Raw genomic sequence first — 13930 nt, forward strand, 5'->3', positions numbered from 1 at the left:
AACTTTTGTTTTTCTTTTTCAAACACAGGGCCGTGAATTGTTTATGAGAATGTTGGAGGTTTTTGTTTTGAAATTTAAAACAATTACCAAAATTCAGCTTCCACAGATCCTCCAGAAATGGTAAGAACATCAGTTTTGCTTACATGCTCCTTTTTCATTCTTTGGGGGTTTTAAATTTCATATAGTGGCAAGCAGGCAAAACCATTAAATTTGCGAGTGTTAGGATTAAATATGTATGCGATCAAGCGTCATCGCATAACTAACATTCAACCGCACTCATATATATTTATGCATGTATGTATATGCCTACATATTCATATGGATGCATGAGATACGTATATATGTGTGGGAGCTATATATTTCTAATCATACCTATTCTATTTGTAGTCGACAGAGTCAGCTGAATGCAGAGAAGTGTGCAGCAGATAGCAATGCCAAACCAGATGTAAAGACTCCAGAAATTACAACAGTTGATGTAAAACCAATTCTTCTGGAAATAAAAGAAAAGGAGGAGAAGGTAGGAGAAATGTGTTTGTCTCTATTGAAGATTGTTTAGAAGGGAGCTATTTATATGCCAATTTAAAAGACTGAGGTATCATGGCAAAGAGCATCGGAAATCTGTGATAAAAATATCTTTGAGATAAAATTTGTCTGTTACTTGTGTCACTGAGGACAGCAGTAGATCTCCTCTATTTCCCATACACTGTTATCTGTATAACTAAAATGTCTATACACTCCACCTATACAACTTTCCAGGCAGTTTGGCATCAACATTCATCATTCACGCATATTGTTTATCCACCTCTTGGTATCCATCATGCTCCCACCTCTATCCTCTCTAGTGTTGGTGCCATAGTACAAGGCATGCAGTTAGGTGTTGTCAAAGATACAAGAACCTCCTTAATGCTGATATCACAAATATAAAAAAAAAAACTCATTCTACACTTGTAGCAGCTGGAATATTCCAAACCGCATGTTTGGTTTCAGTGATGACTGAGTCTAATGTACTTCCAGCTGATGGATACATACATGTACACACATACACATGTACATGTATTCGTGTATGCATACAGACAGTGCCCCCCCCCACCTGGCTCCTGTGCTGGTGGCAAGTAAAAAGTACCATTCATATGTGGTCAATGCCAGTGCTGCCTGACTGGCTCCTGTGCTGGTGGCACGTAAAAAGCACCCATTACACTCTTGGAGCAGTTGGTGTTAGGAAGGGCATCTAGCTGTAGAAATATTGCAAGATCAGATTGGCGCCTGGTGCAGCCTACTGACTTGCCAGACCTCAGTCAAACCGTCCAACCCATGCCAGCATGGAAAACAGACATTAAATGATGATGATTATATATATACATACATGTATATCATCATCATCATTTAACGTCCATTGTCCATGCTGGCATGGGTTAGATGGTTCGATCGGGGCTGCACAAGACACCAGTCTGATTTGGCATGGATTCTACAGCTGGATGCCCTTCGTAACGCCAACCACTCTGAGAGTGTTGCAGGTGCTTTTTACATGCCACCAGCATGGATGCCATTGACCTGACACAAGCATCAGCCATATATATCATCATCATCATCATTTAATGTCCATTGCCTGTGCTGGCATGGGTTGGACAGTTTGACCAGGGCTGGTATACTGGAAGGCTGCACCAGACTCCAGTCTGATTTAGCATGGTTTTCTATGGCTGGATGCCCTTCCTAATGCCAACCACTCTGCTATCTGAAATGATCCTTGACCAACTAATGCTAGCAGGGAAAAACTACTCTTAAATGAATATAGAATAGCATTTGAAAGTAAACCAAGTACACTGGCCCTGTTTAATACCACCACTTCCAGGGTTTACTCCGTTACAATATTCAGACAAAATCTTCAGTTTCCTTCTAACCGTGTTTTGTCAGTAGATGTTTAGCCTTATCTTCAGCAGTATCAGGCTCGCTGGCATATGATGGTCTGAAAATGTCATATGCACTAGCTTCTCCCAACATGACCAACTTATTGTAAAACAATAACAAGAAACATTTTAGTGATTGTGCTGTTTATCATCACTCATTGTGTCTTTCTTTTCTCTCTTACAGACTGCTCGGTTTGGAGTGTCCGCAACTCCGTACACAACATATTCTGTGGCGGACTGCCGAAGCCTTGTGAAGACGTTAGTGTGTGGCGTGAAGACTATAACCTGGGGTTTAATAGCATGTAAAGGAGGGCCAGATTTAAACAAACAGTTCCTGCCTAAAGAGATATTAGTTTTCATCCGCCTCGTGCGCTATGCATTACAGGCTCTGGATATTTATACAGTGAATCTCTCGTCTACAGGACAGGCCATGGTCAGACCTGCTGTGTAAGTTATCATTTCAGGCATTTGGCCATCTTCGTTGTTTTTCTCTCTCTCTCTCTCTCTCTTTCAATTTTATTTTTTCGCTATTAGAATGTCATACGTGCACTCCTTGTACATTTGACAGACATATACATACGCATTTCCACATGCATTGGCTCAGTCATTTATGCTTCATTTGTAAAGGCGCGTGGCTTAGTGGTTAGGGTATTCGGCTCGCAATCATAAGGTCATGAGTTCAATTCCTGGCAGCACATTGTGTCCTTGAGCAAGACACTTTATTTCACATCGCTCCACACCACTCAACTGACAAAAACGAGTTGTCCCTGTATTTCAAAGGGCCGGCCTTTGTCACATTCTGTGTCACGCTGAATCTCCCTGAGAACTACGCTAAGGGTACGTGTGTCTGTGGAGTACTCAGCCACTTGAATGTTAATTTCATGAGCAGGCTGTTTTGTTGGTCAGATCAACTGGAATCCTTGTTGATATTAACTGACGGAGTAGTGCCAGTTTGTTACACTCACTCGTACACATACACTCTGTCACATACACAGTCAAGATTATCCCACTTTTCTTTATTCCGTGTTTGTAAGTTTTTTACTTCAGTTCTTCCCTGTTCTCAGCAATGTCTCCTTTTTTTACAGAGGTCAAAGTGTCAGGACAAAAGAAGAGAAAGAAGTACTTGAACACTTTGCTGGTGTGGTAAGTAATATAACTTATGCATACACAGTAATCCCTTGCCATGTTGCGGTTCACCGATCGCGGTTTATTATTTAAGCTTACATCAATTCCTCCGTGGTGTTGTTTTGTATTTATAATAAGATAAGATAAATATATACAAATTATAAAAATAATTTAAAAAAAATACAGTACAGTACTGTTTCTACTTTGCGGATTTTCACCTATTGCGGGGTATTTTGGAATGTAACACTCACGATAGTCGAAGGATTACTGTATACATACACACACATACACGCATGCAATAATAGCTACTATACCTGTCGCTGTGAAGGCGCATGGCTCTGATTACAGGGTCAGGCTTACAATCATGTGGTAGTGAGTTTGGTTCCTGGACAGGGCTGTGTGTTGTGTTCTTGAGCAAGACACTTTATTTCATGTTGCGCCAGTTCACTCAGCTGTAGAAATGAATTGCGATATCACTGGTGCCAAGCTGTATCGGCCTTTGCCTTTCCCTTGGACAGCATCAGTGGCACGAAGAGGGGAGGCTGGTATGCATGGGTGACTGCTCGTCTTCCACAAACCACCTTTCCTGGATTTGTGCCTCAGAGTGGAACTTTCTAGGGACAATCCCATGGTCATTCATGACTGAAAGGACTCTTGTTCCCTCTCTCTGAAGCTTTTCTCTCTTTTTATTGCTGTCCTCAAGTATTTGTACTTTTTCTTTGCAGTTTACAATGATGAATCCACAGACATTCAAAGAAATCTTTTCTATCACAATAGAGGTGAGGACCATTATCATTTTTATTTTTTTTTGTTTTAATTTTGATTTTCACTTCCCATTGATTCTCTTTGGTTTTGCTGTTTAGCCCTGAGTTAACCCTGATTGAGAAACTATGATCAAAGGTGTTCTAGATGTGGCCATCCTGTCTTTTTATATATCCGGGATTACATTATCCAATGTTTCTCTCTTCATTTAAGACGACAGAATGTTAGTGGAGGAAGTTTGGCTGCTACTTCTAGCACGTTGAGTGATTGCATAGAAACTTTCATGTTGAAAAGATTCTACATTGCCTTCAGATATAAAACCAGATCTCAGTTTTCTTGAGGATCTCTCCTGGTAAACACACATCCTCTACATAGCAAAGACTGCATTTCAGAAACTAGTCCTTCTCTTCAGAACCTGGAAACACTAAAACCCTCTGCAACTACTAACTCTTTCTGAAGGTAATGTGAGAACCACTGTGGAGTACTGCTCCCACATCTGGACAGTACAGCACTGTCCAAGACGCGAGAATGCATTCAAAGAAAGATCACCTGACTGGTTGACATAAAACCCATCACCAACACACTCCAACTTTTCTCCATCCGACTCATTGTCTCTTCTCTCTGCTTTTTCTGTCACTGCTACTACACTGGCTTCCATTTCTTGAAGCTGAATGATGTCCTGTCACCCTAACTGAACCACTCCTGATTCACTCATCTCTTTTCCTTTTCTGCCATATTGTGTTCACCTTTCCATGCTCCTCATTAACCAATATTCTGTTGTACTTTCTTCCCAGAAAGCAACCATTGGAACTTCCTCTCTGTACATGTTTTCTCTTACAGTCATTGACTTGCAGCTGTTCAAGACAAACATCCATATCAACCTACACCAGTCATGGTCCCTTTCTCTAACCCAAACCAATAAAAAATGCAGGATAGCCATGCAGTACATACCCATCTCCTTGTCACCACCGCCCCCTAATTACTGGAGTAGTAGTTCCATAACATTGTTAGTTAAATGAACTCCCAATCTTTCAGTTGGTTGTCTGACATTCTATCAACTCAGCCATCTGAAACTGCCACAATCATGTGACCACCATGTGACCCTACCGACATATGAGTTACAAAGGAGCTTCTTTATGATCACTCCACACTCTACTATCTTAAAAGGGTAAAGGGATCTTAGGTGATGGGCGTGGTCAATGCTAGAATGGTTTCCCCCCCTTTTTCAAATACACTCTCACTCATTTGATGGGGCTTTTTCCTTTTCCTTTCTGTACTTTGTCTTTTAAGTCATTTGGCAACCTCACTGGGGCTGTTGTCATGTAAAAAAATATCCAATACATTCTATAAAGTGGTTGACATTAAGAAAGAGCATCTGGCTGTAGAAGCTATACCAAATCTGACATTGGGACCAGACACGGCTCAGCAGCTTGTTAGACTCTGTCAAACTGTTCAAATCATGCCCGCATGGAAAACAAATGATGATGATGTCTGCTGGATCAGTTGATATGGAGGGAAACACCAACAGTAGGTATATAGAAACAGTCTGGATCAATCTTTTGAGTACACTGTACAGTTTTCTACCAGATGGAACCATCATGTTTTTGGAGCATTGTCCTAATAACACTCATGTTTCTATTCCCTTTACACTTCATTCATGTATTTCATTTTATATTTCCAGTACATGGTTGACCGTATCCATAACAATTATGCACTCCAGGTAAGATATTCATTGTAAATCTTGTGTGTGTGTGTGTGTACTGAAGTTGTTTTAACCCTTGGCATTTAAACCAGCCATGTCTGGTTAAAATATTCTGCTTGTTTGACGATCAAATTGGATAGATTCAGCCTCTCACACCTACCTTACAATATCATTTGAAAAATAAACAATCACATTATTGAAATCTAACTTCAAGTTATTGTAAGATAAAGCCATTTCCACTTAAAAACTGTGAAATTTTCAGTATGTGGTGTTTTTCAATGTTTGAAGTGGAGATTGATTTACTGTTATGGCTTCAGCAAGTAGTGATTCTGGCTTTGTCCTCAAAGAGTTACAAGAATGTAGAAGAAAGTAATAATAACTTGTCTTTGGATAAATCAGATATGGATGTTTCTGAATTTTCATCTAATGAGGAAGAGTATTTTGATAGCTAAAATGATGCTTTTCAGGACATCATTCAAAACATTATGGCAACATGGTTAAACACTACAACACCAGGGCACCTTCCTGATTTTATTGAAAATGCATAATTGTAAATAATCGGTATTGGTTTTAAACATCTGCTGACAATATTTCAAGTCTGCTTGTAAGAAATTTACAAAGTTACAAACATTGTTGACACCCTCTGTCTTGAGTATGATTAATTCAAGACAATGTGAATAAATAAGCATTACATTACATGACTAGTGACTGAGACCTTTGGCGATATGCTGTGCCTGAGAAGACCCATCAAGCCAAGTGAAATCGTATTTGTGACTGATGCTGGCATCATATAACTGGCACCATTTGAGTGTTGGGCCTCATGGAGGCAATGTGGCCAATGCCAGTGGCACTTACAAACATCCATTACACTCTTGGACTGGTTGGAGTTGAGAAGGGCATCCAGCGATAGAAACCATGCCAAATCAGACTGGAGTCTAGTGCAGCTCCTCAGCTTTCTAGCCCTGGCCAAACCATCCAACTCATGCCAGCATGGACAATGGATGTTAAATGATGATGATGATGATGATGATGATGATTTAACAGAGTAATCTAAATACTAAGGGCTTAACAGATCTTCTGGGATATTATCTTCTCATCTATAACAAATTGACCTCTGACAGGCAAAGAACTCGTGAAAATCCACAAGAGAAGAGAGAATCCTTTGGGATGTTGAGGAAGTATGAAGACAATTGTGACTGTTAGACTGTGAAGTTGAACCTTTTGGTGTTTGTGACATGACTGGTCATTGGTGAAGGAGACCAGTTATTGAGGAGTGGGTGTATGTTGGCGTAGGCTTCTATGATTTCTGTGTGTTGTCACACAAGAATTACTGTAACCCCGCAGTTCAACAACATACGAACACTCAAAGCAAGAATACAAACACTTCAATATGGAAATGGGTGGGGAGAATAATTGGTCAATCAGACATTGGAGGAAGTGCAACTAGGTTGTCAGAGAAAGATAAACATCCAAAATGGATTCTTCAAGCAAGAAGACTGATGAGAGATAAGATATGTTTTCTGTGCTGGTTTGTGTTGCTGTGTTTATTTCTGTATGTTGGTGTATTTTCTTAGTGTGTGTATATGTCCCTGAATGCAAATGTGTAAGTGTATATGCATTGCTGAGTAGTAAGTGTGTGTTAATGTACAGATGAGACTGTATTTAGTATGTGTGTGTGCTTATGACTGCAAATGTGTTTGTGTGTATGCATGTGTGTTCCTGAGTGCAAATGTATTTGTGTCTTTGTATGTATTCGTATACCAGGATGTGTTTCTGTGCAAGTTTGTCTGCTTGTATATGAATGTATTAACTTCCCTCTACATTATTCTTCTCTCTATCTTCATTGTCTCTGAGAAAATAACCCTAGAAATCTATTGTTATACTTCCAGATCATAGCCAACAGTTTCCTGGCTAATAACACCACCTCAGCAACATTTGCTACCATTTTGGTGGAATTTCTGCTTGCTAGAATGGAAGAAATGGGATGTAAGTACTTTTCTTTCTCCTTTCACACTCTCTCCACCCCCGTTGCATATACATGCATACACACACACACATACACCTCTTCCTCTTCAAAACAACACCATCTTCTTTGTTAAAATGATTACTTCACTGCTATTGTATATTGTTTTTGTTTTTGAGGCATGAAAGCTGCAACTTCCCATATTCTGTCTTCCTCCCACTTCCACACTCTTTATCTATTTAATGCTACATTCTGTAATTTGTTGAAATTGTTTTCCAGCTTCAAATACTGAAAGATCAAATCTGTATCTGAAATTATTTAAATTGGTGTTTGGATCAGTATCTTTGTTTGCAGCTGAAAATGAGCAAATGCTGAAGGTATGTTGCATATTCAAATACTGAAGATATATTATATATTCAAATGCTTGTTGTTAAGAGGGTAATGAATTGGCAGAGTCATTAGAGTCTTTGAATAGATTGGCAGAGTCATTGGTTGGATTCAACAATGTCAGTAGAGTCAATGGATGAATGTGGCAGAGTCAGTAGAGTTGATGGATGGAATACCACACTGTAATTTGTTCCAACTTTCTGTATTCTGAGTTCAAATCCAGCTGAAGTGCGAGGAGTGAAGAAGGTAATGATAGATTAGAATTAGACAGGATTGGCTGGAGGTGGTAATATTAATTTGTCCCAATTATTAATATGTTCTTTTTTTTTCTTCTTTTTTTGTCAGCCTCACCTACATACCATCGTCAACAGAATTGGCTGGAGGTGGTAATATTAATTTGTCCCAATTATTAATGTTCTTTTTTTTTCTTCTTTTTTTGTCAGCCTCACCTACATACCATCGTCAACCGTTCCATGTCACTGGCGATGACTGCAAAAGAACCATACAACTATTTCCTCCTGTTACGGACTCTGTTCCGCTCTATTGGAGGAGGAAGTCATGACATGCTTTATCAAGAGTTTCTGCCATTATTGCCAAATTTGCTTCAAGGTAAGTGAATGTTGTTATTTAATCCCAAATCAATCCTGATTCAACAAATATGCTCTGAGATATTCCATGTGTGAGCATTATATCATGCAGTAGTATGTGATATCCTTGATACTGTATGATATTCTTGATTTTGTTGATATCATATGATATGAGCATGTCTTTTCTTGTCTTTTAGGTTTGAACAGTCTCCAAAGTGGCTTACATAAACAGCATATCAAAGACTTGTTTGTTGAGCTGTGCCTAACAGTACCCGTACGACTCAGTTCTTTATTGCCATATCTACCCATGCTCATGGATCCTTTAGTATCAGCTTTAAATGGATCACAGACCTTAGTTAGTCAGGCAAGTAGTTCAGATTTTACTCTCTGTTGGTTTGCTTTCTAAAATTGTTCCTGACTGACATTAATATTATAAAAACTTCAAAAAAAAAAAAAAGAAATGTAAATATCTTTTTAGTACAAAGAAGGGCATGTTTAAGGGCTAATGTCATTGCCTGCTTTTACATAGTTAAATGGATGAGAGATAAACCTAAGTTTAGGGCATTGCTCTATCACAGATAACATTTCCAGGTGATTTGGTGTCATTTAATGTGCTAGAAATAGCAGTTAGATTTCACTCACATCACTCACTCTACTGTCTTAAGGAGAATATGTTAGATTATGTAGTCACAATTATCCCTAAAATGACAGGATATTCATGGTTGGGACACTTTTGATCAGAAGTCAACTGGGATTAGTAAACAACAATGTGAACAGAACCAATATTTTCTGCTAATGTTACTTGTAATAAATATTATGATCCAAGGAGAGGTTTATCCCTCAGCTCCTAAATCAGAACGAAGCAGAAACTGGGTAATATTTAGAACTTTTTTTTTTTTTTAACATTGTGAGAAGATTCCACTGTAAAAGAATGTGTGGCTGTTATGCTTTTCTGCAACATTTGCTGAAGCTCTACTAGACTAGAGACTGATGTATGTATGGCATTTGTATAAGCATTGTGAAATGTTTGTCCCTTATGCTATACTCTGTGTGTGTATGTTGTAATATGTAATCATGAAATTATTTTTACTGTTTTGATTTCAGGGTCTTCGTACATTGGAGTTGTGTGTTGACAACTTACAGCCAGAATTTCTATATGAACATATTCAACCAGTCCGTGCTGAATTGATGCAGGTCAGATTCGAGATATTTCTTTTACTTTTCCCTGCTACATCCCATCTTGATAATCTATTAGAGATGCCATTACGGTGTGGCTTTCATTGATTATTTTTATCTTTTTATAGAAGATGGACGGAGTTAGTTTCATGGTCAGTGGTGTAGGGAATGGTGGTCAGTGGTGCTGGTTGTGGTATTGGTGATGGCAGCAGCTGATGTTCCAATCAAACCCAAGAGGCTGTGTTTCCATTGGTTTTTCAGACTATTGATATTACAATACCTTACACAAGTGCCATCATTTTCTTTTTTTATTGTGGGATTTGAACTGAAAATGTATAGAATCAGATACCACAAGGGATTCTGTCCAACATTTCAATCTCGCCAGTCCACTGCTCTGGATCAATACATTTTTATCAACCTTAATAGGTGCACATGTGGCTGTGTGGTAAGAAGTTTACTTCCCAGCCACATGGCTTCAAGTTTAGTCCCACTGCATGGCACCTTCAGCAAGTATCTTCCACTATAGACGAACTGACCAAAGCCTTGTGGGTGGATTTGGAAACTGAGAGAAGCTTGTCATATAAATATGTGTGTGTGTGTTACTGCTGCCTTGTCTTGGCTTCATGTGATAGTTGTAAACGAGTGTGATCATTGTGCAAACGGTATCCCCTGTTTCCAGTCTTCCATGAAAACATGTCTGGTCATGGGGAAATAAATATTACCTTACTTAGAAACAGGTGAGGGTTGGCAACAGGAAGGGCATCCGGCTGTAGAAAATCCGCCTCAACAACTTCCGTTCAACTCATGCAAACATGGAAAGGTGAATGTAAAATGATGATAATAATGATGGTGATGATGATGAATATATCCTGTGTCGAGCAAAGTAAAGGGTGAGGAAGGGAATTAGATATGAAAGCGGCAAGTCGGGAGTTCAAGTCTTGTTTGGTTGGATTGTATAATTTTGTTACCTTTTTTTTCTCTAGGCATTGTGGCGTACTTTAAGAAATCCATCAGACAGCATTGCTCTTGTTGCCTTCCGCCTTCTGGGAAAGTTTGGTGGAGGTAACCGAAAAATGGTTAGAGAGCCTCAGCAAGTAAGTTTAGCATAAATTATAATAGCTTGTGTATGTGTTTAGCATAAATTATATTGCTTGTGTGTGTGTTTAAATTTGCATAAAATATATTAGCTTGTGTGTATGTGTAAGTTATTGAATGTAGACTCATCTTCTTTGCTTGTGTGTAAATTAACATAAATTATAAAGTGTGTGTGTGTGTTTGTTTCAAAGTGAATTTTCAGCTTCTTTTCCTCTTTATTTTCCTTGTGGTTGTATTTATTTATCTTTCTTCTTTTTCAGCTCAACTATAATGAAAAAGAAACAGTTGGTCCCTGTGTTGTACTTCAGTTCCAAGATTGTAAGATCCCTATTAATTTACCAGTAGAGAAAGTAAGTACATTTCAGTGCTTGTAAAGTAGTTGTGTATGTGTGTATTGGTGAGTGAGTCTTTATCAGTCGGTCCAGTTACTGGATTCCCACAGTGTTATACAGTGACAGAGCTTACAACGTTGTCCATGAACAAGTACAGCTGAGTGAACCAGAGCAATGTGAAATGAAGTGCTCAAGAATAGAATGTGCTGCTTGGTCCAAGGATCAAAACCATGACTTTGCAATTATGGGTACAAAACCTTAACAGCTGGGCCACACTACTACATTTAATTGAAAATATCTGGAGCTGAAAAGAATTGACTTTACAGAAGAACTTCAATTGAAATGACTATCTTTTTTTTAATTTTTTTTTTTTATCTATAAGTGTTGGTAGTGGTGATGATGATGATAGTGGTGGAAGAGTTAGGATATAGCAGTAACTGATCTCCCTACATCCTCCCTACTTACATTATTGTTTAGCTCCAGGTCAGTGCTCATTGGGCAGACATGTGTCAAAGTGTTCTCGTTATGACCATTCTTGTTTATCTTAAAGGTATATTGGTTGTCACGGTAGCGTCGTCTGAATGAGTCATTGTGATAGCATTGATGTTTTACTGCCACCATGACAACCATATAGGAGTCAACAGAGAGGAGTCACAACTGTATGAAATCTCCAGGCGGTTTTTAGCTGAAAAGTGTTGGCAGAAGGGCACCCAGAGGTCATGACCTGAAGGTGGCCCAGCCCCCTTAAGGGTGTAAGAAGTTAAAGGCAGAAATACTTGCCTGAAGAGTGTTTCTCCTCTGAAGTCAGCTCTCTTGAGGGTTTCTTACCACTAAAACTACATTACTGAATGGATTCATCATTGTTTTAAAGACATAGTGATTTGGTTGCCCTTTCTAGCAGTCAAGTGACTATGTAGATGTTCTCTACTTTCATTTAACCCTTTTAATACCAACCCAGCTAAAACCATCTCTGGCTCTGTAGTACAAATGTCTTGTTTTCAAAAATTCTGAATTAAAATCTTCCATCAAACCTTAGTCACAATTTCTGTTCCTAACACTAGCTGAATGATAACTAAGTTATTTTACTAAATTCTTTGTTGTATTTAAAATTAATTGAACGAAATACAGAGCATCTCAAAAGAAATATGGTAACAAAAAGGTTAAGGGCGTGTTTAGAGCAAGTTTTCAGAGATATGGAATTCTTGTTTAAGCCACACCCGACATAAATTTGTTAGATTTTTTCCTCTTTGTGAATAAAAGAAACTTTGCAAAGTTCATATCTGACATACATTATATTTCTCTCAGCAAAAAAGCAATAAACTGTGTATCGTACTTCTCTGAGAATGTTTGTAGAAAAACTGGGGTGGAGTGAATGTGATTGTGAAAGAAAATGGAATTGTGTGTGAGTGGTACAATGTTACTTGATGTTTGTCAGTGTGTGTTAGGTACATGCATTTTGGAGAGAGAGAGAGAGAGAGAGAGAGAGGGTGCAAGATAATCATTCATTGTTTGGACATAAATCCAAAGCAAACTGTAATGATATTATATTTTCTTTTCATTCTGTTCTATTACACAGGCCATTGACACTGCTTTGTCCAACCTGAAATGTAGTACAACAAATGCTTTTGTTTTGCGACAGTCTTGGGAACTGATTCGCTGTTTCTTGGTATCAGCCATGAGTCTGGATGACAGCCGCCAATCTCTTCAGCATCTCTTCTCACACAACAGGTCAGTATACCTGGTGCACAGATCCATTTGTTAGTAAACTCTTCAGAAGTAGGTAGGTTGGGTGACCAAGATGTTTGTAGGGCCTCTCTGACTGCTGAAACAACCTAAGCATTTGTAAGTCGACACCAACAAGAAAAACATGACTGGATGAACAAATTTGCTTCAAATATTGGCAACAGAGTGAAGAACTCTTCACTAAGGTACCCAATAAAAGATGGTAGTGTTGTTAAACCAAGCAGTATGCTAGGCCTACTGTCTAATGTAGGCACCAAATGACCAGGTGTTTGTGTTAAATAGGGTGGTATGTTAGACCTATTTTATATATATTAGTCAGTGAGGAAGAAACAGGAGTAGGCCCATCCAGTGTGGTGAGATTAATATCATATATAGTTGATGCAAACATCTACAGATCAAAGATCTGCATGACCAGGACTAAGAGATATGCAACGACATGCATATATATATATCTATATATATATATATATATATATATATATATATACACACACACACACATACACACACACACACACACACACACACACACACACACACACACACACATACATACATACATACATATACATAAAATAAAATTTTGGTCTATGAAGGCTTAGATTATATTTTCAGAAAAATCACCTTTCACTGTTAAACCAAGACATTGCATTGAAGAAGCTCAAAGTCTATTCACTGTAAAACCGCCACTCATTTTTGTTTCTGTTATGTTATGAACATTTACAGCTTCACAGAAAAAGAGATCCCTGTTCATTCTGGACCCCTATACAAAAATCCTGATGCCAACCTACGCAAGGTTCATGAACAAGCTCTTACAGGAATGTTTGGTAAGTAAACACTTCTTATGTCTCTGAGTAATGCACTTAATTTTGCTTGTACTACATTGCTTACTTCACAGTTCAGTGATTAATTGTGTGAACAGGACATTCATCTTTAAAAACAGACAAATTGCTCCAGCAAATATACCATGGCACGTATACAAGGACACATAAATAGATAAAAATTGTTATAAATAAACAAAATCATTGTTAAAAATAGTGAAAAAATGAAAACACATGATTGTTCAATTTTTGAAATGTGGCTGTGATTCCAGGTGCAGTCCCACTGCATGGCACCTTGGGCAAGTTTTTTCCACTATATTTCCGGGCGACCAC

At 38.4% G+C, this 13930-nt stretch overlaps 1 protein-coding gene and 1 non-coding gene across 2 annotated transcripts in view; both read left to right on the top strand.

The window, feature by feature from the left end:
* The window catches only part of LOC106869568 (transformation/transcription domain-associated protein), a 97750-nt gene that overhangs the window by 14366 nt on the left and 69454 nt on the right, over positions 1–13930 (top strand). Inside the window, exons 13-27 of the mRNA XM_089357967.1 lie at positions 29–120; positions 388–517; positions 2089–2351; positions 2990–3047; positions 3755–3808; positions 5473–5511; positions 7383–7479; positions 7736–7833; positions 8287–8452; positions 8628–8794; positions 9535–9624; positions 10590–10700; positions 10962–11051; positions 12610–12761; positions 13503–13603. Coding sequence (XP_089214093.1) covers positions 29–120; positions 388–517; positions 2089–2351; positions 2990–3047; positions 3755–3808; positions 5473–5511; positions 7383–7479; positions 7736–7833; positions 8287–8452; positions 8628–8794; positions 9535–9624; positions 10590–10700; positions 10962–11051; positions 12610–12761; positions 13503–13603 — 1708 coding nt within the window. The remainder of the gene's footprint in view (positions 1–28; positions 121–387; positions 518–2088; positions 2352–2989; positions 3048–3754; positions 3809–5472; positions 5512–7382; positions 7480–7735; positions 7834–8286; positions 8453–8627; positions 8795–9534; positions 9625–10589; positions 10701–10961; positions 11052–12609; positions 12762–13502; positions 13604–13930) is intronic.
* On the top strand, positions 12197–12324 carry LOC149134239 (small nucleolar RNA SNORA11). Its single transcript, XR_016243265.1, has one exon. It is a non-coding gene; the product is annotated as a small nucleolar RNA SNORA11 (small nucleolar RNA).

This window comes from Octopus bimaculoides, chromosome 9 (assembly GCF_046866305.1).
Source record: "Octopus bimaculoides isolate indiv1 chromosome 9, ASM4686630v1, whole genome shotgun sequence".
In the NCBI taxonomy this organism is placed as follows: Eukaryota; Metazoa; Mollusca; class Cephalopoda; order Octopoda; family Octopodidae; genus Octopus; species Octopus bimaculoides.